Source organism: Erythrolamprus reginae, chromosome 11, assembly GCF_031021105.1.
Source record: "Erythrolamprus reginae isolate rEryReg1 chromosome 11, rEryReg1.hap1, whole genome shotgun sequence".
In the NCBI taxonomy this organism is placed as follows: Eukaryota; Metazoa; Chordata; class Lepidosauria; order Squamata; family Dipsadidae; genus Erythrolamprus; species Erythrolamprus reginae.
This window is the reverse complement of record NC_091960.1, coordinates 20,989,128-21,016,529: the sequence shown is the minus strand read 5'-3', so window position 1 is coordinate 21,016,529 and position 27,402 is coordinate 20,989,128. Positions and strand designations below refer to the sequence as shown.

Below are 27,402 nucleotides of genomic sequence, written 5' to 3'. Positions count from 1 at the left end.
ACTTTCTGGATAACTCTCGTAGCTTTGGGGCAGATATGTTGAAAGGTTTGGCAAAGGAAAAATTCCATTTAAAATCTACATGTTTCCTAAAGAATTAAGATGAACTATTTTGTAATTTTTTTCCAATGGTATCTCCAGTCTGTTCAAGGATAAAGTTCTTCATGCTGATCAGGAATAAATTTCCAGGTGTCTATTCATGTCTTCTAAATCCTCAACAGATGAACAAAACCTTACATGAAGTTTTCCATGCAAAGACGTCTTCCTACCTTTGGGTCCAGTGTTCCCTATCTGTCCAACAGCTCCTAGGATTCCTGGAAGACCACGGGAACCCGAATGTCCATGGGGGCCTTGGGAGCCAGGCAGTCCAGGTGGCCCTGGAGGGCCAGGTGGCCCCATCATGCCACTTCCACCCAAAGTTTCTCTTTTCGCACTCACAGCTAACTCGGCCAGTTGTTCTGGAAGGCAAAAAATGAAAAGAAAAGTAATGCTTCATCTCCCATGTGGTTTCCTCTGCCATCCTTCCCAAATTCAGGAAGTTCAAGACAGACGGTGAGGACATGGTTCCCCACAAGTCAGTGTACTTGCTCCTCAACAGCTGTGTTTACACAACTGAGTTCATTATCATTACCTAGCAGCTGTATTTGCACAACGTGATGAGCTGGATTAGTTTTCTCTTCGGTTCAACGATTTCTAGATTAATGTTTTATATGAACCCAGCTAGTTTGTTAGTTTATGATTCAAGTTACTCAGGTAGACATTCACAAAAATGGATTAAATCATAACAGGGTAAAATGTATTTTTGTAACTGCTGCTTCATTCCTGGGGACTTTGAGTATCTGAACTTGTACATATCTTCTTCTTTTTTTAAACCGCCCAGTCTAGCCTACAGCTTTGGTGTTCCCTGGTGGTTTTTTCCTTCAGGAATTGATCAGCCTTGATTCTGCTTAGTGTCTGAGCCCAGGCAATATTGACTAGGGCAAAGGTCTTCAAACCTGGCAACTTTAAGACTTGTGGACTTCAACTCCCAGAATTCTCCAGCCAGCATAGCATCGTTCCCCATCTCTCCCTTAGATCCTGAGTCTTACATATTAAAATGGCTGGCTCAGGAATTCTGGGAGTTGAAGTCCACAAGTCTTAAAACTGCCATGTTTGGGATCCCTGCCTTTGGGATCAGGGGTGTGTGGAATGACAGCCCTTTTATGACTTGTGGACTCCAACTCCCGAATTCTCCAGCCAGCTATGCTTACATATTAAAATGGTTGGCTCAGGAATTCTGGGAGTTAGAAGTCCAACTGTTATAAAGGGACCATCATTCCCCACCCTGATTTAGATAGATTTACTGAACATGGGTTAATGCATGGCCATTAATTGAAGCTAAATTGAATATGCATGTCAGACCACCCAGGCCATCTTCATCTTGTTTGCATCTCCAATAACTCACATTACAGGTAGTCCTTGACTTACAACAATTTGTTTACTGACTGTTCAAAGTAACAATACAAAAAAAAAAGTGACTTATCACAATTTTAAACACTTATGACCACTGCAGCATCCCTACAGTCACGTAATCAAAATTTTGACACTTGGCAACTGGTTCATACTTATGACCGTTGTGATGTCTCACAGTCATATGATCATCTTTCACAACCTTTTGACCAGTAGCAGGTTCCTACCGATAGGGTCAATGCCATCATACCAATAGCAAAAATTGAGCTGCGCACATATCTCCATGTCTCCAGTGTGCATGCATGTGCATCTAAGTGAGATTTCGCTTCTATGCATGTACAGGTAGCAAAATCTTGTGAGGGGGGATGCGCGTGTGTGAGATTTCGGTGATTTTTTGCATGGAAGCAAAAAAAAATCACCGAAATCTCTCATGTGCATCCCCTCGTGAGATTTTGCTTCCTGCGCATGCGCAGCAGCAAAATCTCACTTGGACACATGCACGCTGGAGATACGGAACTGCATGCACAGAGCACTGATAGGAACGGGAGCGGCAACCCTCGCCTGCTTCTGACAAGCAAAATCAACGGGGAAGCCAAATTCACTTCACAATCAGGTTACTAATTTAACAATTGCAGTAATTCACTTAACAACTGTGGCCCAGAAAAGTCACATAAAATGGGGCAAAATCCATTTAACATATGCCTTACTTAGCAATATCCATTTTGGGCTCAATTGTGATCATAAATCAAGGACTCTCCGTAGTAAAAGCTAGCCAGTAGAATTTCAATGGAGCAAAAATTTGGCTGTAGTTTAGAGGGAATTGGGGATGGATTTGAAGGTTGTTCACACAAGTCCATTTCAATGAAACATACTAAAAAACACACACATTTTGAGGGGTGTCATAGAACGTCAATCAGGAAACCCGGCTATAGCCTGCCGAGTATGTCTCCCGATGGAGTGCCAGGCCCACAGGGATAAATCACTGCCAAGTTTGTGGTATTTGATTCATGAGCTTTAATTTCCATTTGGCCCTAGGGTCATCACATTGGTTAGTGTGTTGTTTGGCCAGTGGTGCCCTTTTGATACACTGACCTTGTAGCATCTTGATCACGACATCAACAATATGCTGATCTCCAGTGTCCCTGCCCTGGGGAATGGAAAAGAAGCCATTGTGGATTGTGATCTTCTCCTACATCACAATGCCAGCAACCACAACACTCTTAAATCAGTTTGTCAGGACCTGAGATTCCCTGCAGGGAGGCTTCAAGTTATTATACTCAAGCAGTGTCTATTAAAAAAAAACTGGTCTGCTTCAGTTCTCATGCAATCTTCACTTGCCTACCAGCATTTGGGCTCAAGCTGTCATTGCTTTCCCCAACCCCAAGCGCATGCACACACACAGAAAACAGAGAGAGAGAGAGAAACAGATAGGCAGGCAGGCAGGCAGGCAGACAAAGAAATCTTCAGCCACAGATATTTTTTAGTGGAAATTTATATGCTGGCTAGATAGTCCTTCGGAATTGGGCAGCATAGAAGTTGAATAAATAAATGCCTGGAGAAATGTGTACATGTATTTAATTAATTTAATTTAATTTATTTAATTTATAAACCGCCTAACTCCTTCTGGACTTTGGGCAGTGCACAACATTTAAAAACAATACAATAACAATTTAAAATCTCCAAAATAGATCATTCATATCTATGGTCAGAGCTAGATGGTATAGCTCATCGGCTTCTGGCCTTCCGGCAAAGCCAATTTTTCACAGCCTTTTGGAAGACCAGGAGAGTGGGGACTGTGCAAATCTCCAGGGGCAGCTGGTTCCAGAGAGTGGAAGCCACCACATAGAAGGCCCTCCCACGTGGCCCTCCCAACCGACATTGTCTAGTCAACGGGACCCTAAAGAGGCCAACCATGTGGGCCCTAATTGGTCCTTGGGAGGTGTGTGGCAGAAGGCGGTCCCATAATAATTTATTTATTGTTCTCTCCTTTCTGTAGGGAATAACTTCCGCTGTAGGAACAAGGTCAGGACTAAACAATCCATTCTTCCCTTTCCCGTTGGTTGGCTGGAAAGAGAAAGGATTGGTATTGGATACTCCAGCCAATATCAAGGCCAGCCGAGTGAAGAAGAGGGGTGAAGGCACCAGGCTGGAGATTATGAATTCTAATCCTGCTTTAGGCATTGAAGCTAGCTGGGTGATCTTGGACCAGTCTCTCTCTCCCAGCCCTGGAAAGAAAGCAATACGAAAATGCTTCCAAACCATTGCCAAGAAACAGGAGGGGCAGATTCCAGGAGTTAACACCATCTCAAAGGTTATATGTATATCAGAGGTGGGATTCACCAGGTTCTGACCAGTTCTGGAGAACCAGTAGTGGAAATTTGAGTAGTTTGGAGAACTACTCTGATTGGCTCTGCCCTCATCTATTCTCTGCCCTCTGAGTCTCACCTGATCAGGAGGAAATGGGAATTTTAATTTAATTTAATTGGTTAGATTTGTATGCCGCCCCTCTCCGAGGACTCGAAGCGGCTCACAACAGAATACAATATCACAAATCCAATATGTTAAAAAAGCACATAAAAAACCCATTATTAAAATCATACAACTCAGTCATGCCATATACAAATCTATCACAGCCTAGGCGTAACTCAGTTACCCCATGCCTGGCGACATAGGTGGGTTTTGAGTAGCTTACGGGAGGCAAGGAGGGTGGGGATGGTTCTAATCTCTGGAGGAGTTGATTCCAGAGGGCCAGGGTCACCACAGAGAAGGATTTTCCCCTGGGTACCGCCAGACAACATTGTTTAGTCGATGGGACCCGGAGAAGGCCGACTCTGTGGGACCTTATCGGTCGCTGGGATTCGTGCGGCAGAAGATTTATTTTATTTATTATTTTATTTTATTATTTGGATTTGTATGCCGCCCCTCTCCGAAGACTCGGGGCGGCTCACAACAAGTGTAAAACAAATCATAAATAATTCAATTAATTAAAATATTTAAAGATTTAAAAAAAACCCATACACTAACAGACACACACACAGGCATACCATGTATAAATTAAATGTGCCCAGGGGGAGATGTTTAGTTCCCCCATGCCTGACGGCAAAGGTGGGTTTTGAGGAGTTTACGGAAGGCAGGAAGAGTAGGGGCAGTTCTGATCTCCGGGGGGAGTTGGTTCCAGAGAGTCGGTGCCGCCACAGAGAAGGCTCTCCCCCTGGGGCCCGCCAACTGACATTGTTTAGTTGACGGGACCCGGAGGAGGCCCACTCTGTGGGACCTAATCGGTCGCTGGGATTCGTGCGGCAGAAGGCGGTCTCGGAGGTATTCTGGTCCGATGCCATGAAGGGCTTTAAAGGTCATAACCAACACTTTGAATTGTGACCGGAAACTGATCGGCAGCCAATGCAGACTGCGGAGTGATGGTGAAACATGGGCATACCTGGGTAAGCCCATGACTGCTCTCGCAGCTGCATTCTGCACGATCTGAAGTTTCCGAACACTTTTCAAAGGTAGCCCCATGTAGAGAGCATTACAGTAGTCGAACCTCGAGGTGATGAGGGCATGAGTGACTGTGAGCAATGAGTCCTGGCCCAGATAGGGCCGCAACTGGTGCACCAGGCGAACCTGGGCAAACGCCCCCCTCGCCACAGCTGAGAGATGGTTTTCTAATGTGAGCTGTGGATCGAGGAGGATGCCCAAGTTGCGGACCCTCTCTGAGGGGGTCAGTAATTCCCCCCCCAGGGTAATGGACGGACAGATGGGATTGTCCTTGGGAGGCAGAACCCACAGCCACTCCGTCTTATCCGGGTTGAGTTTGAGTCTGTTGACACCCATCCAGGCCCCAACAGCCTCCAGGCACCGGCACATCACTTCCACCGCTTCGTTGACTGGGCATGGGGTGGAGATGTAAAGCTGGGTATCATCGGCATATTGATGATACCTCACCCCATGTCCTTGGATGATCTCACCCAGCGGTTTCATGTAGATGTTAAATAGCAAGGGGGAGAGGACCGACCCCTGAGGCACTCCACAAGGGAGAGACATCGGAGCTGACCTCTGACCCCCCACTAACACCGACTGCGACCGGCCAGAGAGGTAGGAGGAGAACCACTGAAGCACAGTGCCTCCCACCCCCAACCCCTCCAACCGGTGCAGAAGGATACCATGGTCGATGGTATCGAAAGCCGCTGAGAGATCGAGGAGCACCAGGACAGAGGATAAACCCCTGTCCCGGGCCCGCCAGAAGATGGTCCCAAAGGTATTCTGGCCCAATGCCACGTAGGTCATTACCAACACTTTGAATTGTGATTGGAAACTGATCGGCAACCAGTGCAGGCCGCGGAGTGTTGCCAAGATGTGGGCGAGTCTTGGAAGCCCCACGATAGCTCTCACGGCCGCATTTTGCACAATCTGAAATTTCTGAACACTTTTCAGAGGTATCCTTCCTCTGCCATGCCCACCAAGCCATGCCACACCCACCAAGCCAAGCCCAAAGAACTGGTAATAAAAACAAATGATGTATATCAAATGATATACAGATGTATATGTATATGCACCCGTATCTGTATATATCGTATGTAAAACAGAGACAGAGATGATAGAAATGATAGAGACAGAGATAGGAATGGAGGGAAGGCGAGAGAGAGTGAGAAAGGGGGAGAGGGAGACGCAGAGAGAGAGAGGTGGAGAGGGAGAGAAAAAGAGAGAGAGAGATTGCTATAGTTTAATTAAAACATTTTTAAAAAATCAGGAGTAGGAATTTATGGTCCTTGACTTCAGTCTACATGGTTTCAAGTGGAATTATAAGAACCATAACTTCCTACTCCTGAAGGTCCTTCACTTAGACCACTGTAATACTGGTCGTTAACAGGAAGGATGCTGTAGCAGATGATTTTATGAGCTATGCTTAGGTATTGTTGAAGGCAACATAGTTCTAAGCTTTCTAAGCCTAGGATTTCAAGTCTGGTTGCGTAAGATATTCTGTTACAAGTAAAAGAGTGGAAGGCTCTTCTCATAAAATATCTCTGGATACTTTCTAATATATTTATGTCTGAAATGAGGTGTGGGTTCCAGACAGATGAGCTGTATTCAAGGATTGGTCTGGCGAAAGTTTTGTATGCTCTGGTTAGTTCTTCAGAATTAGACACATTTCAGGGACTCATTCCAAGTTGGAGCGGGCAGCCTCCTCTAAGGGGAAACAGTTGGGGGACCCACTGAAAGAAACACCATGCTGTTGGAAGGCCAGGTGGAGAGCAAGTGACAAGTATCCCAAGTAAGATCAGTAATCCTCCTTTTGTGTTCCAGGAAGGGTCACTGATCTAATTCCCTGCCAGAAAAAATCTCTACATGGGGCTACCTTTGAAAAGTGTTCGGAAACTTCAGATCGTGCAGAATGCAGCTGCGAGAGCTATCATGGGCTTTCCTAAATTTGCCCATGTCACACCAACACTCCGCAGTCTGCATTGGTTGCCGATCAGTTTCCGGTCACATTTCAAAGTGTTGGTTATGACCTATAAAGCCCTTCATGGCACCGGACCAGAATATCTCCGGGACCGCCTTCTGCCGCACGAATCCCAGCGACCAGTTAGGTCCCACAGAGTTGGCCTTCTCCGGGTCCCGTCAACTAAACAATGTCGTTTGGCGGGACCCAGGGGAAGAGCCTTCTCTGTGGCGGCCCCGACCCTTTGGAATCAACTCCCCCCAGATATCAGAGTTGCCCCCACCCTCCTAGCCTTTCGTAAGCTCCTTAAAACCCACCTCTGTCGTCAGGCATGGGGGAATTGACATGTTCCTTCCCCCTAGGCTTATAAAATTTATGTATGGTATGCTAGTGTGTATGACTGGTTTTTAACTTGTGGTGTTCTTAAAATTAATTTAATATTGGATTTGTCTTGTATTGCTGTTACTGTGAGCCGCCCCGAGTCTGCGGAGAGGGGCGGCATACAAATCTGATTAAACTGAAACTGAAACTGCTTAAGATGATACTTAATTAGAAGACAAAACTCGTGTGTACAGACCCATAGTGAAACCTTCTCAGTAGATCTTAAGAGAAAAAAAAGGTTTTTCTCTAAGATCACCTATTCTGTAGTCAGGTATATGCCAAGTTGACACCAGGGGTGAAATTCAGCAGGTTCAGAAAGGTTCTATAGAAACAGTGGTGGCAATTATGCGCAGTTCGGAGAACCAGTAAATCATACCACTGACTGGTCTCTCCCACTCCTCTTCTCCTCCTTCTCGGGCTCATACACACAGAGCAAAAATGAGAAGGAGGTAAGAAGCAGTCAGGTTGAATGCTAGGAATGCTTGGAAGCCATACCCACCAAACCATGCCCACAGAACCGGTAGGGGGAAAATTTGAATGTCACCCTGGTTGATACCATTCTTCAGAAGTGTGGAAATGAACCCCTAAAATTCTCCTCAATGGCCACACAGGATAGAGAATACTGACCTTGAAGTCTGTACATTTGGAGAACATCTGGAGACACTGATTAGGGCCCAAAGGGTTGCCCGACTGGCGGGACCACGTGAGAGGGCCTTCTCTGTGGTGGTTCCAGCTCTTGAAACCAACTGCCCATAGAGATTTGCATCATCCCCACCCCGCTGGCCTTCCAAAAGGCCTTGAAAACTTGGCTTTGCTGTCAGGCCTGGGGCTGTTGAGTTACACCAGTGATGGTGAACCTATGGCATGGGTGGAGCCATTTCTGAGGGCACACGAGGCACAGCCCTATGTCAGTTTCAGCATGCTAGTCAGCTGATTTTGGGGCTTCTTTTTGGCCATTTTCACTTTCCCCATCCTTCAGGAAAGCCTCTTGAACCTTGGGGATGGTGAAAAACAGCCCAACAGGCCTACCAGAAATCCAGAGGCTTCAGTGAGGCATGTGCAGATGTGCAGGGGATAGTGTGGGGGCTAGGTGCATGCACAGGGGCAGGGCACTGCATTATGGGTGTGGTCTCTCACACATGTGCACACCCTTTTGGCATCCGAGCCAAAAAAAGGTTCGCCATCACTGAGCTACACCATTCAGCTCCCGCCAGAAGTAAGGAATGTGTTTGTTGAGGGGTTTTATATTGTTTTATACTGTTTATATTGTTTGTACGCTTTCCAGAGTCCAAAAGGAGTTGGGCAGCTTATAAATTAAATTAAATTAAATTAATTAAATCCTAACTGGCCTTAAAAATTGCTGATAGGCCAGCTCTGTGGTGGCATCCCACCACGACATGGGACTTTTATGACATTTACTTACTGGGGCACCTTGCAACCCAGGCATTCCAGAGACACCACGTTCCCCACTAGGTCCTCGAGGGCCAGGCAGTCCCAGGAAACCTCTGACTCCAGGGGCACCAATGTCGCCTGGTGGTCCAGGAAAACCAGGCTCCCCACGGATGCCTTGCTGTGGAAGGACAAGAGCAAAGTTTCTTAACTTCAGCAAACTTGAAGATGTATGGACTTCAATTCCCAGAATTCCCCAGCCCATGATTCAATTAACAATTGGAAGTGGAACTTCGGGAAGTGTCATTGTACTTGTGGAATTTTTTTCACTTAGCCATGTCACTTAGTAAGCGAGTTGCTGGACCCAATTACAGACATTAACGGAATACCGCCTGTATTAAAATCCAACAAAATGGTGGTGAGAATCAAAATGGTTGCAAGTATGGTTTTACAATACATGTGATTTTAGTGATGTTTTTAATTGTTTTTTTTTAAACTTCTATTGTATTTATACTTGCTAGCTGCTCAGAGTCCGTTTGGAGTGAGCGGCATATAAATGCAATGAATAAATAAAATAAATAAATAAAAGCAGTAGCAGATGCATTCATTTTAATTTTTAATATGTTAACTATCAAAAAATATAACTCATATAAACAAAAATTATTTTGGGCTCCTCTGATAATTTTTAAAAGTGAGAAAGTGTCCTGGGGGAGGGGGATAAGGTCTAGCTATTTTAAAAATCATTGATGCAAAAATCTTCCAGTGAGTAACAAATGGCAGCTTTCTATTATGTTAAAAAAAAATTGCCTGATATTTGCCTTAACATTTATTTTAAAAAATTTTTATTCTTTGCTATTTGAAGGTGTTAAAAATGTAAAACATTATAATTATATAGTATATGCAAGGGATAAGCTACAGTGATATAAAAACTATTTTTAATATAAATTTACAGATCCACCAAAATTATCATTTTGTTCTTAGCATAAATAACCCATTATACAAGCCTTTTGTTTCCCATAAGAACAATTATTTCTCATCCGCAATCATAAAAGTTATTATATATTTTTTCCATATTTATATGTATATAAATACCCAAGATAAACCACTCTGTTCAAAATAAGATCTCATAGCAAATAATTACCTGCCCCTTTGGTCCAGGTTCACCCAATTCACCCTAAAGATAAAGAACAAAGAGAAACGTTTAGCTGAGGCTCCATATAGGTAAGAGTTATTGAGACTTCTGGGGAAGAACACTTAACAAGTGAAATGACTTGCCTTCAGAAGTTGTGGGCTTTTAAGAAGAGACTGGACAGCCACCTGTCTGAAATGATATAGGGCAGTGATGGCGAACCTTTTTGGTTCACGTGCCAAAAGGGTGAGTGTGTGTGTGCTAGCATGTGCACATATGCCCAAACTCATTGCTTTCCCCATGCATGTGCAACCCCCACCATGCTGCCCCTGTGCATTCTCACAATCCACCCTGTCCCCGCGCATGCACACAGGCCTCACTGAAGCCTGGGACAGTGAAAAAATGGGCAAATGGGAAGTTCGGAAAATGGATTTCTGGATTCCCTATTGTGCACTCCACACTCTGAAGCCTCCGGAGGGCAAAACGGCCTTCCCCAAGGCTGACAATCATCTGGCTAGCATGCACATGTGCGCTGGAGCTGACACAGGCTAAAGCCTCACGTGCCCTCAGATATGGCTCCCTGTGCCATCTGCGACACGCGTGCCATATGTTCGCCATCACGGCTACAGACTCTATACTGTTGTAATAGTAGCTTGATCTACTAGTGAAGGCCTGACAGATGAAGTTACAATGTTGTGTTGTGTTATGGAAACTTCTGAAACAAAACAACCAAGCTCAGAGAGCACTAAGGATTCCACATTAGCTGCTATGTCTTAACCTAGTTCGGTTCTATGCAGATGGTTAGTCTAGTTACCTGAATCTCAACAATGTAATCATAGTCTAGTAGCATCAACATTTAGAATGGGGCTCTCCACAAGTGTTGGACATTACTTTCCATCATTCCCAGTTAACAGGATTTGAAGGCCTACTCCTTCTACTAGTGATCACATTAGAGAAGGCTTTGGCTGCCCTCCTCAATAATTGCCCCCCACCTGGTGCCATCACAGATATACAGCCTGTTGCTTAAGGAGGCTGGATTAGAAGACCTCCAAGGTCTCTTCCAACTCTGTTATTTTGTTATTCTATTAAGGAGCTGACAAATTAACTAGCTTCTCAGAATTCCTCTCTGGACAAGGAGAGGACACAGGATCACCCACATTCACTCCAGACATCATTTCTCCATCAGGAGACTGTAAGACATGATCTCCGGCAGGTTCAGAGCTCTGGGAGCAAGGAAATGGCCATCTTCACTTAAACAACAGTCAGCCCTTTTGAAAAGATACTGGGATATTCTATTTTCTTTCTTAATCACTTCTGGAAATAATTAAGAGGAATGGCCTTCATTCCTGCCTGCTGGCTGGAGACTTCTGGGTGTTGAAGTCCACCCCTCTTGAAAGAGCTGAGATTAAGAAACTCTGCTGTAGACCATCTCACCTTCTGCCCCTTTCCTCCAGAAAGGCCTTCAACACCACGACTCCCCTATGAGAAAAGAAGAATAAGCCATAATAACAGTCCTTTCATGCAACGACCACCACCACTGTGTCAGATGTGCCTCCATTCAACCCCCCCCCCAAAAAAACAACCCAGTACTTTTCCTGGATAAGGACTGATAGCAACAAGATGAAAGCAAGATCTGAGGCTACAGGCATGAAAATTACATATTGAAAGCATTCCCAAATCCCTCCCTCCAAGGACCTAGGCTGATCATTCAATCCCCATTCCTCCAGAATGTCATATGGGACAAATCTTCAGGTGGAGCCATTGCATTTGGTATGCCAGGACAGTTGACCTTAAGCTGGCTATAAACAAGTCCATTCGGCAGCACAGTAGATGATGAGAACTTCCCTCCCTTCTGCTCCCTAATCAGACATATACGGAGACATCTCTTCCAGCACGCCTCCCCCCATACCTAAGCCTCCCCTCTCCCCCGTTGCTATGGTAGCCGATAGCAAGCAAGCAGCATGGAGGCTGACGCACTGCCTCATCAGGCTGCTCCAGGCAAAGGGGTACCGAAAAGTGCTTTCTCTCTTCGCCCTCTATCAACCACCAGCCAACTGAAGAAACACACTGTGACTATACAAAACTGGATGCAACTTGGCTTCTTCTCCTGTCCCCTGCAACTCATTTATTTATTTTTGATTTCTTTTTTTTAACAGTTTATTTATGCATTTTTACATTTCATACATAAGTGCTTAGCGAACAGCAAATTGTCTGGATCAATTTATTTTTATACAATAATATTTTTCCCACTCCTAATTTCTACATCTACTGTCCAACCATTTATAAAGCAAGTCCCATGTTTGAAAATACTCTGTATCTTCTTTTTCTTTCACTTTTAAGTCAATCTATCCATTTCTGCACAATTGCATCATCCACTATGGGCTTTTTCCTCATTTTTCTAGTACTGTGCAAATACAGTACTCGTGCTTCTGTCAAGACATGTAATATTCCCTTTGTCATATTTTTCAGGTTTTATGTCCAGCAAGAATATTTCTGGTTTATAATCTATATGTTGTTTTAATGTTTTTTCCAATCATTGTATGTATTCTTGTCTAATATTTCTTTGCTTTTACACATGTCCTCCTCATATGCTAATACGTCCCTGGTGTTTGGTTACATTTCCAACATTTTGCAGACATACTTTTAAACATCTTTGCCAGGTGGGGGTTGCCATTACTGCCACTACTGGTGCACTGTGCATGCAGCTTTGGGTCTCTGGCATGCATGCGTGTCCCAGAGTGATTTTGCTTCGCACATGCAAAGGGGACCACCGAGAGATTTCAGCAATTTTTTTGCTTCCGTGCATGCAAAAAATCACCCAAATCTCAAACACATGGGTGTCCCCTCACAAGATTTTGTTGCATGCGCAAAAGCAAAATCTCACTGGGACTCACACGTGCACACACCTGGGAACAGCTCCAATTTTACTACCAGTGTGGCATCCTCGTCCATACCTGTAGGAACCTGCTACTGATCTTTGCCAATCTTGCCTTATTTATTTTTTATTTCTAATTGACCTCACACAGACCAGACAGGGACAGTCAGAGAGGCAAATGTGGCCCGGGGACCATAAAATGCCAAGGTCTGATCCGGAAGGTCCCAGATGAAGATAGACCTTCCAGCTACTGGAGCAGAGAGAAGATGGCTTCTTAACTTTTAAGTCTTGAGATAACTTGATTTCTGGACAGAGACATCCACAGGATCCGGTGCAGGGGTGAAATTCAGCAGGTGCTGACAGGTTCTGGAGAACTGGTAGCGGAAATTTTGAATAGTTTGGAGAACTGGTAAACACCCTCTCTGCGTAGCCTCTGAGTGGGGTGGGAATGGAAATTTTGCAGAATCCTTCCCCTGCCACGCTGACCAGGCCACACCATGCCCACCAAGCCATGCCCACAAAACCGGGTTGCAGGAAGCCAACCTAATCCATATCGTAGAAGCTAGGCGGGGGTTGCTGCTACTAGTGTTCTGCGCATGCAGCTTCAGATCTCTGGTGTGCGTACACATGCATTCCAGCAAGAATTTGCTTCTGCGCATGCACAGGAAGCAAAATATTACATGGGGATGCACACGTGCATGAGATTTTGGTATTTTTTTTTCAATGCATGCTGAAATCTCACACGCATGTGATGTCCCCTTACGAGATTTTGCTTCATGCGCATGCATAGAAGTAAAATCTCGCTGGGACGCACGTGCATGAATGCCAGAGTCCCAAAGCTGCGCCCACATCTCCTGTTTTACTATTGGTGCTTATTGTCCTTATCCATACCAGTAGGAACCCGATACTGGTGGAAGCTCATTTGAGCTGCAGTTGACTCAAATAATCAGCCGATCGAAGAGAGAGAATGTTGCTGATTTTTTTGTGTGTTTTTTTTGTGTGCAAAAACAGATATTTAGCTCATCATGCAGATTGCTTGGAAAAAGACATTTAAAAGCTTCAGAGAAATCCTGCCTTAATAAATGCAGTAATAAAAGAAAGCTGGAGAATTCTTATCTCACTTCAAGATTCCTTTATTCTAACCCCCAATTGCTGGTCTTAAAGCACCTTAAAGGAATCCTGTTTCTTCTATGAAGATGTGCTGCAATGGTGAGAGTTCCGTTTTTCTCCATTATCCCATGCAATTAATCCTTCCAATTGCCCACATGCACCAAGACTTTGTGAGCTAATGAAAATCTTTCTCTTTTTCCTTATTTATTTCATAGTTATTGAATAGGCTGCATCTGCTGCTGTTTCTCCATTGATTCATACGGATTAATTGTACAACTCTTTGTATGTTTCGTTAGCTGCCTAGGGAATATTTTATGTTGAAGCCACCACCAGAACAAAACTTAAAGAAATAAAATATGATCAAAAGAGTAGACAATAAATTGCTGGTTGCTTCAGTAGGGTAGCCGTGTAGTAACGATGATTAAAAGGAAAAGATGCAACAGATGTACTTACAATATCACCTTTGGAGCCCCTTTTTCCTGGGAAGCCCTACGGAGAGGAAAAGGGAAAAATATGAAATTTAGAAGATGTGGATTCTATTGCAGCACTCTGAGAAGGCTTTCAACAGGTTTATTCCAGATGGTTTGTGTTCTGTCTGGGTCCCCCCAGACGCCAACACCAACCAAAAAGAGTATCCAGACACACTGGTAAAAAGCAAAGGCAGTTTATATAAATCCAAGCAAACACAGGTAACAAAAACTGTTCTTACAGACAGGAACACTATGAAGCTTCACAGAGGTTTCACGAAGGCCATGCAATAAAACAGGATTCTTGCTGGCAAAAACAACGCTGGAGATAATAAAACCCACGCCTCCCCCAAGTCTTCCAGACTTCTAGGCCACAAGCCAAGATCAGAGATGCCGAGAATCGAAGCAAGGTCACAGGACTCCTAGTTGATAACTCTCCACAAGACTGTAAGGGCGGGCCTGCCTTTTCAACCCTGCTGAGGAGAACCACACCCAAACCCAGCTGTTGCCAATTCAGGGATGGAAATACCTTTCTAATTGGCCCCGTCTTTGAGCTGCACGTCACTGCCTCATGTCTATTATAGCCTGTGCGTCTTCATCCAATGAATCCAGGCTACTAGCTGGGGAGAGCCCCCCTCCGGGGGTCTCAGGCTGCTCTCCCTCCTCCTCTTCCTGACGTTCCTCTCCCCCGTCTGCCTGGTCCTCCCCCTCCTGTTCACTGTCCTCCTCCTCTGGGCATGGATCCAGCAGAGATCCAGCCGGTCCCTGAGGAGCCTCAGGCTGAATCACAACAGTTTGGGACTAGACAATTCCCAAATGGAATATCCAGGAAAACTGGATAATCTAATCACAACCAATATCATTTGAGAATGACTAGATTATGCCAGTTATGGGATTTCAATGGATACCTGCTTGGCTACTATAGAAAACCAAATAATTCTGATCCTACAAGGTTCTTATATTGTTCTTACTGGTAGCAATCTAATTAACAATCCAAGTCTCTATTTTGGGCCATCAACTTCAATGTTATCCGGATCAGGACAAACTACTTTTTGGCTCATTCAGGGTCTCAATGAGGATTAAGAGTATTAAGAACTGCCTTGTAGGCTGATGGTGGTAGGGCTGAATAAAGGAGTAAGCAGAACTGCAGCCCAATGTGACATAATGCTATATGACCATGATGGTGAAACTATGGCATGCGTGCCACAGGTGGCATGTGGAGCCATATCGGAGGGCATGTAAGGCATTGTCCTATGTCAGCTCCAGAGTGCATGCGCATGCTAGCCAGCTGATTTTTGGCCTTGGGGAAGGCCATCTCACCCTCCAGAGGCTTCAGGAAAACTTCCTTGAAGCCCTGGAGTGCAAAAACCACACAACAGGCAAAACAGAAGTCTGGAAAAATGGGCTTCCCATTTGCCTATCGTGCTGTTTTTTGCACTCTGGGGCTTCAGGAAGTCAGTTTTTCAAAACTTCCAGTTTGCCCATTTTTTCATTGTCGCAAGCTTCAGTGAGGCCTGTGCACATGTACGGAAAATTGTGTGCATGTGCAGGGGCAGCGCAGGGGGTGTGCAAGTGGGGGGGAGGAATGGGTTCGCATGTGTGTGCATATTAGCACATGCACACACACCCTTTTGGCATGCAAATTCAAAAAGGTTCACCATTACTATTATATGGGAATGCTGCATCTTATCTGTTCTATGAGGACATATAAGCTATTTCCTAATCTGTTTTTTTTTCTGTTTTTGTAAATCAGTTAACATTTCAAATTTCTAGGTGCTTCACAATGCTACATGAAATCATGGAAAACCACTGGGTAAATTTGGCTGCCAGGAAAAATGGGAACTTTAAAGACATAAATCTTGCAGAGCGTTGGTTTTTTTTAAAAAAAAATCAGAGCTTTCACACTGATCATTGCCGATTACAGAATTTTTACTTTGAGTCAGGAAGATAAAAATATGACCTTGCTGCCTTTAACTCCTGGGAGTCCCTGTGGCCCTGGAATCCCAGGGGGGCCCTGGTCTCCTTTAAGGCCCTGAAAGGGAAGAGAGAAAAGGAAATGGGAGACAGAAAAAAAGAAAAGAAGGAAGACAGGCACACATACATACAAACACTCTCTTTCTCCTGCAATAATACAATAAAGCTTGATTTTTTCAGTCAATGGGATTTAATCAATAAAGGAGAATATTTATAGCTCAGGGATTGAAATGAGAGGTCCTTGGTGTTCTCTGAGCTTGCTTGTTTTCTTGCAGATGTTTCATGACCCAACTAAGTGATATCATCAGTGCACTTCAGTAGTGGGTTGCTACCAGTACAGCAGAGGACGATGCACTGGTAGCAAAACCTTTTGTTCTCTTGTGTGCGTGCATGCACATCCCAGTATATTTTTGCTTCATGTGCATGAGCAGAAGCAAAACCTTGTGAGGGGACACACGTGGGTGCAAGATTTTGGTGACTTTTTTGCTCCTGCACATGCACGTGTTCCCTCACAAGATTTCAGTGCGTTTTTGCTTCCTCCACATGCGCAGAAGCAAAAAGATGCTGGGGTGTGCCAGGAGCGGTATTGGGAATCCACCCCTGGTGCACTTGTATATAAATAGAGAGCAAACCCTACTTCCTACTAGCAGTGATGACGTTACCTAGTTTAATTGAAACTTCTGCAAGAAAACAACAAAGCTCAGAGAGCGCCAAGGGAGACCCCTCAATAGGTTTTGAGGGGATGGAACAGGGTTGAATTTGAATTTGCCAAAGAACAAATTTTGGTGAATCAGTCCAGATTACTGTCTGTAAATTGTGTGTATTTGAATTTAACGTATCCTTTCCTCCCAGTTGGGCCATAAAATCAAATTTTTACTGTATCTGCAGGCCACAAAAGAATAGCTGGCAAAGAATTTATGCGACATAGCTTAACTACTTTCACAGGGCTGTCTGAAAAATACACAATTCCTAAAAGCAAAGTGTTGTTAATTACACAGCAATAACTCCTACCCTGCCTGGTGGATACATGCTAAAGTCATAAATTGAGGATGGGAGAGATAGCTCTGCATTGCATCTTCAATGATGTAAAGGATCTAACTTCATTAGATTTAATTAAATTCATTAAATTCAATATGAATCTTTGCATTAACCACTCATCATGGCTGGTTTCATATTTTTTCCAAATATAAGTGTTCTGCCGGGTTCAAAGGCACGAGCCCCAAATTAGGTGCAAAGGTATGAATTCAAACACACACACTTGAAAAGTTAAAAACAAAGCTTTATCAAAAATAAAAGGAAAGCAAAACACCCTTTTTGCAGTCAAAGGGCACACTTTCAAAACAACAGACTTGAAGGCAGTGAAAAGCAATAAACAAACACGAAGCGTTTAGCAAGCAGCTGTGAAAACGTCACAGCTACCCTTCTTCAACGGTTGGCAACTCACACAATTAACTATGGTTTAATGTCCAAGTCCTGGGGTCGATGCAAAGAGATTCCATGAGACAAAAGCCACTTCCTCTTTCTCCGAATAATCTTCCACACTGAGAGGCTGGCACGCTGCCCATTTAACAGCAGCCCTAAGTAGTTGAACCACACCCAACCACAGGTGAACTCTCTTATCTCTTGTAATACCTATGTAGCTGCTCTTTTCTATTCATGGCCCTTCACCTGCGTACGTCAATAAGTGCTTCTTCATCAGAGTGCAGCAAAGATAAGGAGGAGGATGAATTGCTTCCTAATGGTCTGCCTGACATGACCCCCTCTGAGGATCCCATTTCACAGTCACTCACTGCTTCCGACACTGCTTCTCTGTCCGAAGCAGTTGGCAGTAAAACAGGCCTCTGACACTGGAAGGATTCACCCACATCGACCCCCACAGTCCTTGGGCCAGGAGTTGGCCCAGAGCCAACCAGAATAAGGGTACAGTGGTACCTCGTCTTATGAACTTAATTCATTCCGTGATGAGGTTCATAAGTAGAAAAGTTTGTAAGATGAAACATTTCCCATAGGAATCAATGTAAACACGAATAATGTATGCAATCCCAAAATTCACCTTTTGCCTTGCGCCACTGGGAATCCCTGCCTCCGGACTTCCATTGCCAACTGAAGAGCTTGTTCTGGTGCTGCTGGGATTACCCTGAGGCTCCCCTCGCTGGGATTCAAAGCAGCATCGGCAAAAATGAAGGGAATCCAAGTGAGGAAAGTCTCAGGGAAATCCCCGCACCGCAAGACCAGGTGCTTCGGCTGGCAATGGAAGTCCGAAGGGGGGGTTTCCCAGCGAGGGGAGCCTCAGGGGAATCCCAGCAGTGCAAGAACGGGTGCTTCAGCTGAGAACGGAACTCCAGAGGTGGGGATTCCCAGAAAAATGAGGCTCAGGGAAATCCCAGCGCTTCGGCTGGCAACAGAAGTCCGGAGGCGGGGCATCCCATTAGTGGCGGCTTGGATTCCTAAGGTGAAAATAGTTCGGAAGAAGAGGCAAAAAAATCTTAAATACCGGGTTCGTATCTTGAAAAGTTCATTAGAAAAGGCGTTTGTAAGACGAGGTACCACTGTATTACTCCAATAGTAAGATTATTTTTGTTCCATTCAGTTGTGTCCAGTTTTGGGGAAATTAGACAAGTTTCCACAGTTTTCTTGGCTAGGACTTTCAGAATTAGTTTGCCATTGCCTTCATCCTAGGGCTAAGAGAAAGTGAGTGGTGTGCCCAAGGTCACCTAGCTATGTATGGAACTAAGGTGGAGCCAGAACTCACAGACACCCAGTTTCTCTACTGATGCCTTCACCACTACAGAAAACAGGCTCTTTTCATAGGGGTTAGAGAAAGCTAAACAATGAGCAAAGTTAAGTGTTCTTGCCTTAAATATACTTACTACTATTTGTAGTAATAAATTTATATTTTATATTTATAGTAAATATAGTACTACTATACAGTATATAGTACTACTACTATATATAACAAATATATATAACAAATCTAATAAATAAATAAATATAACAAATGCAAATGCTATAACAATGGTGCCCAGATGTCTGCCCAACATGTGGCAAAACATTTCGTGCCCGAATAGGCCTTACCAGCCACCTGTGGACACATCGTGTATAGCTCACAACTCATTAGATGTCAAGGTCCTCCTCGAACAAGATGGACTAACATCATCATAGTAACTAAATAGTAGTTATTATATTTAAGGCAAGAACACTTAGTTTAGTTCTAAATTAATAGTTTAGTACTATTTTATAAATAATAGCTATATAGTTATTATATAGTTACTATGTATAGCTACTTGCCCTACTATCAGGCAATCTGGCACAGATGAGTGACATAAGCTTTGTTTACAAAAATATTTCATCCATGGTAAAATACAAAGAAAAAATGTCCATCCAACTACTTGAAGGGGTTAGGCTTTCCAAGGATCAATCATCTGTGGCAGGAAGAAACAATGGGACCTGTTTGGATCCAAGGTTCATACTCACTACTTTTCCCTGTGGACCTAGAGGTCCCGTAGACCCTCTCTCACCCCGATCTCCCTGCAAAAGAGAGGATGATCATGAGCAGAAGGAATAACCTCAAGGAACAGGAGGAAGAGCTGCAACCAAGACAACAGTAAAATGAGGAAAAATCTGAATGTGGGCTAGAACTGCAATCTGCATAAGTGACTCAGACAAGCCCCTCCTTTGCTCTCAAAGACAGAGGAGGAACCATATTCAGCCTTGGAAGGTTCTCTTTCTATAGCTTGGTAATAAAATTAGTTATTAACAGGTGTGACTTTCAAGTTGAAAGACTGAATCAGGGGGTCCAATTCACCATTCACTCTTCCACATAAAACAGAAGTTTAGGAGTCTATTGTATTTGTCAGAGTGTAAGAAGCACCCTTTACCCCCTAAAAGAGGATTAAAATTTTGGTACGTCTTATACGCCAAATGTAACCCCGCCCCACGTCTCAAAAAGAGGTGGGGTGGGGCTACAATTGAGATTTCAGAGGCTGGAAAAAAGCCTCTGAAACAGGTTTCACAGGCTGGAAAAATGCCTCTCAAACAGAAAAGCAAGGCACAGAGCTCACAACCAACAAACCTGTTGCTAAAGTTCACCTCTGGGAACATCTGATTGAGGTTATTCAGGGAGCCATCCCCTCCCAATCAGCTTTTTTCTTCTTTTCCTCCCCAAAAACTAATGTGTGTCTTAAACTCAGATGTATCTTATAGTCCAAAAAATACAGTACTACACCTTCCAGAATTCCCAGCCAACATGAGTCATCTTCCAGAATTCCCAGCCAACATGAGTCATCATGAGAGAGGCCAAAAGTTGCTGTTCCATCCCTGAAGGACCATTGTAACCAGGAATTCACTTACCTTCCCTACTGGTTCGCAAGTGTGAGTGCATGTGCCCCGTCCGGGCATGTGTAACAGCCTCAAAAACATGGATAAAACAGACCTGATTACATCAGGGCAGGTGGGTAGGTCCTCCCATAGTCAGAGCTATCGGTTCACCCGAACCAGATAGATCTGGCTGAATATCACCTCTGATTGTAACTCACAGTAACTCCAGCCTGAATAGAAGACCAGGATTTCCAAAAAGAACATTGTATCTTAAGAGGAGAGGGTGGAACACCTCACGAAAGTCTTAGTGGGGAAAAATCAGACTTTTTTGGAAAATTAAATGGACAACTGAAATCCACTCTATATAATAATAATAATAATAATAATAATAATAATAATAATAATAATAATAATAATTATTATTATTATTATTTATTAGATTTGTATGCCGCCTCTCTCCGAAGACTACTACTAGTACTAGTAAGACTATTACCCACATGATGGAGGAATGTCTTCACCTAAGACTTCATCCTACATTGCTTGGGACCAGACTATTTACTGGACTGCTTTCTACCCCATACTTCCCAGCGGCCAATAAGGGCCCACAGAGTTGGCCTTCTCCGGTTCCCGTCTGCCAAATAATGTCAGTTGGTGGGGCCACAAGGAAGAGCCTTCTACTTTGGAACCAACTGCCCCCGGAGACTTGCACTATCCCTGCCCTACCACCCTTCTGAGAAGCCATTAAGACCTGCCTTCTCCGGTGGGCCTGGGACCATGAATATTTCAATACAGTATATATTGAATATATTATATACCCTGTTTCCCCGATAGTAAGACACCCCCGATTGTAAGACATATCGGGGGTTTCAGGGGGGTCGGCTAATATAAGCCGTACCCCGAAAGTAAGACATATGTCTTACTTTCGGGGAAACACGGGGGTATTGCCGGGGGGGGAGCCCGATGATGTCGCTTCCAAGCTCCCCGCGCTCCCCTTGCCTTCGCCTCGCCACGGCGCCACCGCCTCTTCCCTGGCTTGGCAAAGCGAAGGACGGCGCTGGTCCGAAGTGAGCTGAGCGGGCGGCGGCTTGCAGCGAAGGCCGACCAGCTCCGAGGCGAGCGGCCGGAGCTGCACCCTCCTTCGCCCGCCTCCTTTCCGCAGGCAGGTGGGGCTGCCCAACTGCGCAGAGCGGCTCCTCCCCTCCAGACACACGCTTCCCCGACACGCGTCTGTGGCTCCACGCGTGCACGCCGCTTGGAGCCCTGAGGTTGAACTTGGAAAAGGGCTCACGAGGCTCCTGTCCCACGGCTGCCCTTCTGGACTCTGGGGAGATGCCTTCGGGAACGCGACCCTTTCAATTTTTTTCCAATGTAAGACATACCCCGAAAGTAAGACGTAGTGGGGCTTTTGGGGGTAAAAAGAAACTGTCTTACTTTCGGGGAAACACGGTATATTATATATAACATTATATATATATTGAATATAGAATATAGTAGAATAGAGTGGTCATTGCCTGGAACTCATTACCTGACTCTGTTGTTGCTTCCCCCAACCCCAAAATCTTCAACCTTACATTATCTACAATTGACCTCTCCCCTTTTCTAAGAGGTCTGTAAGGGGCGTGCATAAGTGCACTTTTGTGCCTAATGTCCCTGTCCTACTGTCTTATTATCCTTTCTGTTACTACATTCTACTTATGTTAATATGTACTATAATACTATACTTGTTTGACAAACAAATAAATAAATAAATTATAGGATTATTGACTGTTTTTATATTATATTTTATATTGTTTTATATTGTTTTTTAGCTGACAAGAGTCCACTGGAGTTGAGCAGCATACAAATCTTGTTAAACATTAAACCTCACGGGAAATTTTTGGAATAGCAGAATAGTAGAATTGTAAGTATTGTAGGCCTACAATTCTTTGCACACTCACTTTCACACCAGCCATGCCTTGAAGACCCACTGCTCCTGGTGGACCTGGCTCTCCCTAAATGAGGTGATGGGGAACAAAAGGAAAAAAATGTAGCAGTTTGCTGCAAAAACCTGCAGCAGGAGAAACAAATACTGAATCAAAGAAAAACATGCCTGCTATGAAAGTAAGTCAAAGTTATTTACATATGATTTGTTCAACTCAGCACAGCTAGTAGCTTTTGAGGGCTTGCTTGTATTATTTCGTAGAGCAATGCTGCCCCCTTCTGGCAGCAAAAGGAGGTACAGATATCACAGCCATTCTTTTGGCAGGCATTTTAAACAACCAGAGAATGCCAGGTGTAGCCTGGGATTTTCTCCCCAGACAGGGAATTGTCCAAACTCCAAGAATTTATTTCTTCATTTCCTTTGTTTTTATATTTAATAGACAAGAAAGATAACATGAATATATCTTTGGAAAGTAAACATTTAGCTGGCTGGAGCTATCTGGATAGTTCTTAAGGAGACACTACCAGAGTGTAGACTCCACTGGAAAAGGAAGCTATATTAAAAATCTTTCTACTCTGGTATGATTGGCTCAAAAAGAAAAGTAATATTAATGTGTCAATTAGGATAAGAATGAAATGTCATAAGAAATGGGATAGGAAAGGAAAAATGTGGCAGATGTAACCTTAAACCTCAATGGTTGCAAGGTAATGTTTATAATGTATATAAGATTATAAACTTATTGGATAATAGGTAATAGCGTAGATAATGAATAGGTAAAGATAAAAAAAATGTTTAGGTATAAAAACAGTACCCATAAATAGGAAAATGTAGAATTGGAAGAAAATTCCCATGACAGAAAGCTGTCTTCGTGGAATTATATTTTATGTACAAATGTTTGTTTTGTATGTTGTTTTATTTTTAATTTGTAAAATTGCAATAGAAAGTATTTTTTTAAAAGATCTTTCTCTCCCTACTACTATTCCTACCCCTACCCCTTCCTCCTCTTCTGCTTCCTCCTCCTCTTCCTGAATTAATAATAGCGCTTAGACTTCTATACCACTTCACGGTGCTTTATAGTCCTCTCTATTATCCAATAAATTTATAATCTTATATGCATTATAAACATTACCTTGCAACCATTGAGGTTTAAGGTTACATCTGCCACATTTTTCCTTTCCTATCCCATTTCTTATTATATTTCATTCTTATCCTAATTCACACATTAAAATACTTTCTATTGCAATTTTACAAATTAAAAATAAAACAACATACAAAACAAACATTTGTACATAAAATATAGTTCCACTAAGACAGCTTTCTGTCATCGGAATTTTCTTCCAATATAGCTTCCTTTTCCAGTGGATTCTACACTCCGGTGGTGTCTCCTTAAGAACTATCCAGATAGCTCCAAATACATCTTCATGTCATCTTTCTTGTCTATTAAACATAAATCTATCCCTACTACTATTCCTACCCCTGCCCCTTCCTCCTCTTCCCCTTTCTCCTCCTCTTCCTGAAATAATAATAGTAATAGCAATAGTGCTTAGACTTCTATACCACTTCACGGGGCTTTATAGCCCTCTCTAAGTGGTGGATACGTGGGTAAACATTTTCCTAATTATGGTTACTATTTTTAAACCTAAACATTTTTATCTTTACCTATTCATTACCTATTAGTGGGTAAACAATTCAAATTCAATCATAATATCTGACAATGTAATCAATCATATTATATCATTATCAATAATAACACCCTATTGTATAATAATAATATTATTATAATAAAATAATAACATACATGTAGTCAACTTAAAACGTTCATTGCGTGACTGTTTGAAGTTACAAAGGCAATCAAAAAAGTGACTTATGACTGTATTTTACACTTTCAACATTGAAGCATGCCTGTAGTCACCTGATCAAAATTCAGGTGCTTGGCAACTGGTTCCTATTTATGACCACTGTTGTCTCTGGAGGTCATGTGATCAGTTTTTGTGACCTGACAAACAAAGTCAATGGGGAAAATGGATTCTCTTATAACTGAGTAACAGAGTTGGAAGGGACCTTGGAGGTTATCTAGTCCAACCTCCTGCTCACACAGGAGACCTATACTAGGGATTCGTAGTCACTGAGCCACAAGTGGCATGCCGAGCCATATCTGAGGGCACATGAGGCGTTGCCCAGGGGCAGGTTGCACTTGCTGGCATGAAGGTGCATTACTTCCACACATGCACAAGAAGCAAAAAGCACCAAAATCTCATGAGGGGATGCTTGCGTGGGCTGGATTTTGTCTTTTTTTTTTATTCTGCACATGTGCGGAAGCCAAAAATCAACAAAATCTCATGAGCACGAGCATCCCCTCGTGAGATTTTGCTTCTGTGCAAAAATGGACCCAATTTTTTTAAAAAAAGAGATTACACCGTCTGAGAGACTGACAAAGACGGCACTGGAGCAGTCATGTGCAAATTGCGCAATCTGCGACTCACTACCGGAATGGCACACCCTAGCGTACCGGTAGTAACCCACCCTTGGCGTTGTCTTATGTCAGCTCCAGCACGCATGCGCGTGCTGGCCAACTGATTTTCAGCCTTCTTTTTGGCCGTTTTCGCTCTTCCCAGGCTCCAGGAAAGCCTCCTGAACCCTGGGGAGAGAGAAAGTCAGTCCAAAGGTTTCAGTGATGCCTGGGCACACGTGCAGGAGAAGAGAGCAGAAGGGATTGTGTGCATGCACGGGGGCAAGGGCATTGCATTGTGGGTGTGGGCACCTGAGCCAAAAAAGGTTTGCCATCATTGACCTAGATCAACTACAGTGATTCAACTAACAACTGTGGCAAGAAAGATCATAAAACTCATTTAATAACTGTCTCACTTAGCAACAGAAATTTTGGCTCAATTATGGGTGTAGGCTAATGACTATCTGTATTAGGAATTTTTTTAAAAGCCTGAATGAAAGTAATGGTAGATTGCTTATCCTTATTACTAAAGAGACTTTCCACCTTAGACCCTCTTAGCCAGCCAGTCTGGACTTCTGTTTTTTTTTCTTTTTTTAACTTTACAATTTTCCTACTTAGACAAAATTATTTGCAACATGAAAACAAAAAATGCAGGAGGCCTTCACCTTGCTGATCCATCTAAGTAAGCAGCAAGCCTCAATTTCCCTGTGGGCACATTGTTTTAATCACTTCAAGGCAGGGGTGACATTCACATTTTTCTGCTACTGGTTCTTTGAGTGTGCTGGTTCAAGCCATAAACATTCAGCCAAGTCTTCTAGGGTTCAACCTGGCTGCTTTTCACCTCCTTCTCATGTTTGCTCTGTGTGTATGAGCCAAAGGAGGAGGAAAAGGGGCCAGTCAGTGGTGTGATTGATCGGTTCTCCGAACTGCATATAATCGCCGCCACTGGTTCTATAGAACTTGTCCAAACTTGCCGAATTTGAGCCCTCCTCCAAGGGGTTCAGGACACCAAAGCCCTCTAGCTTCTCCAAAGCTTTATGGCAGATGTGGGTGATGCCCTCTGAAAAGGCAGGAAGATTGAGATTCGAGGTTGTGGTCCACTTCTCCTTCTTGCAGGGGGCCCTGAACTACCACTACACCAACAGACACAATCTTGGCTTTCATGACCATGAGCTGAAACTTGAAAGCAGTGAGATGGAAAGACAATCATATAGAAATGAATTGTTTGGAGGAATCATCTTGGTTAAAAACAAAACAAAACAAGATGAATAATGCAAAAACAAGACAAGAGGGGAAGATATCAGAAATAAGAAAGGGGGTGAAAATAACTTTTTCCCCCCAATGCTCTCAAAGCTGAGGTTGATAGAAGAGAGAAAGAGATGGAAACCCTCTTTTTACTTACAATTTTTCCAGGTGGCCCAGGTAAGCCTGACGGGCCACGTGTTCCTGGTTCTCCCTAGGAAGACATTATGAAGAAAGTGCATGTAATCCTATTCCCAATTCACCAGACGTGCTTGAAAGAGGTAAAATAATCTAATAATTCAAGTAACAAGAGGCTCAACCCCATACCTTCTCTCCAGGACCACCTTTGCTCCCAGGAGTGCCTGGCAAACCCTTTGGGAAGATAAAAATATATCAGAATTAGAATGGAACTGGTCTTCTAGTTAAGCCTCCTGTTCAAGCAGGAGATCCTATACCCACGATGGTGAACCTATGGCATGTGTGCCATAGGTGGGACATGGAGCCATATCTAAGGGCATGTGAGATGTTGCCCTATGTCCAGTCCAGCTTGCAAGTGTGTGCTGGCCACCTAATTTTCAGCCTTCCAGAGGGTGGGGGAGGGCATTTTCACTCTTCCTATCCTTCAGGAAAGCCTCTGTAGCCTATGGATGGCAAAAAAAAAAAAAAAAAACCAATGGGCCTACCAGAAGTTTTTTTCTGTACTTCTGGTAGGCGCATTGGGCCCGTTTTTCACCATCCACAGGTTCTGGAGGCTTTCCTGAAGGTGAGGGAGGGTGAAAAACAGCCCAGCAGGCCTCTAGAGGTCCAGAGGCATCAGCGAGGCCTGTGTGCATGTGTGTGGGGGCAGTACAGGAGGGTTGTGGGTGCATGCACAGGGGGGTGGGGAGGCACCAAGCCAAAAAAGGTTCACCATCACTGTCCTACACCATTTCAGACAAGTGACAGCCTCTTGTTAAACGCCTGCAACCCACAACATCTGAAGGCCAGCTGTTCCATTGTTTAACTGTCCTCAAAGTTAGGAAGTTTCTCCTTAATTCCAGGTTGCTTCTCTCCTTGATTAGTTTCCATTCATTGTTTCTTGTCCTGCCCTCTGGTGCTTTTGAAAATAAATTGACTCTCTCCTTTTTGTGGCAACTTCTCAAATACTGGAATACTGCTATCATGTCCCCCCTTAATTATATCTTTCCATAATTTTGAAAAATCCAATTTATATGGTCTATACCAAGTCTTCCTATGGAATGATTCCTTCAGTTATCTGGTTGCAG

General features: G+C 43.6%; 1 protein-coding gene across 2 annotated transcripts in view; it reads right to left on the bottom strand.

Annotated features, from left to right (window-relative positions):
* COL9A2 (collagen type IX alpha 2 chain) overlaps positions 1-27,402 on the bottom strand; it is a 130,432-nt gene that overhangs the window by 4,726 nt on the left and 98,304 nt on the right. For both annotated transcript variants that reach the window (XM_070764523.1, XM_070764524.1), the window contains 11 exons: positions 26,465-26,509; positions 26,298-26,351; positions 22,463-22,516; positions 19,683-19,736; positions 16,195-16,266; positions 14,221-14,256; positions 11,217-11,261; positions 9,795-9,827; positions 8,688-8,834; positions 2,539-2,593; positions 267-455 (listed from right to left, as the gene is read on the bottom strand). In XM_070764523.1, the coding sequence (XP_070620624.1) occupies positions 267-455; positions 2,539-2,593; positions 8,688-8,834; positions 9,795-9,827; positions 11,217-11,261; positions 14,221-14,256; positions 16,195-16,266; positions 19,683-19,736; positions 22,463-22,516; positions 26,298-26,351; positions 26,465-26,509 (784 nt within the window). The remainder of the gene's footprint in view (positions 1-266; positions 456-2,538; positions 2,594-8,687; positions 8,835-9,794; positions 9,828-11,216; positions 11,262-14,220; positions 14,257-16,194; positions 16,267-19,682; positions 19,737-22,462; positions 22,517-26,297; positions 26,352-26,464; positions 26,510-27,402) is intronic.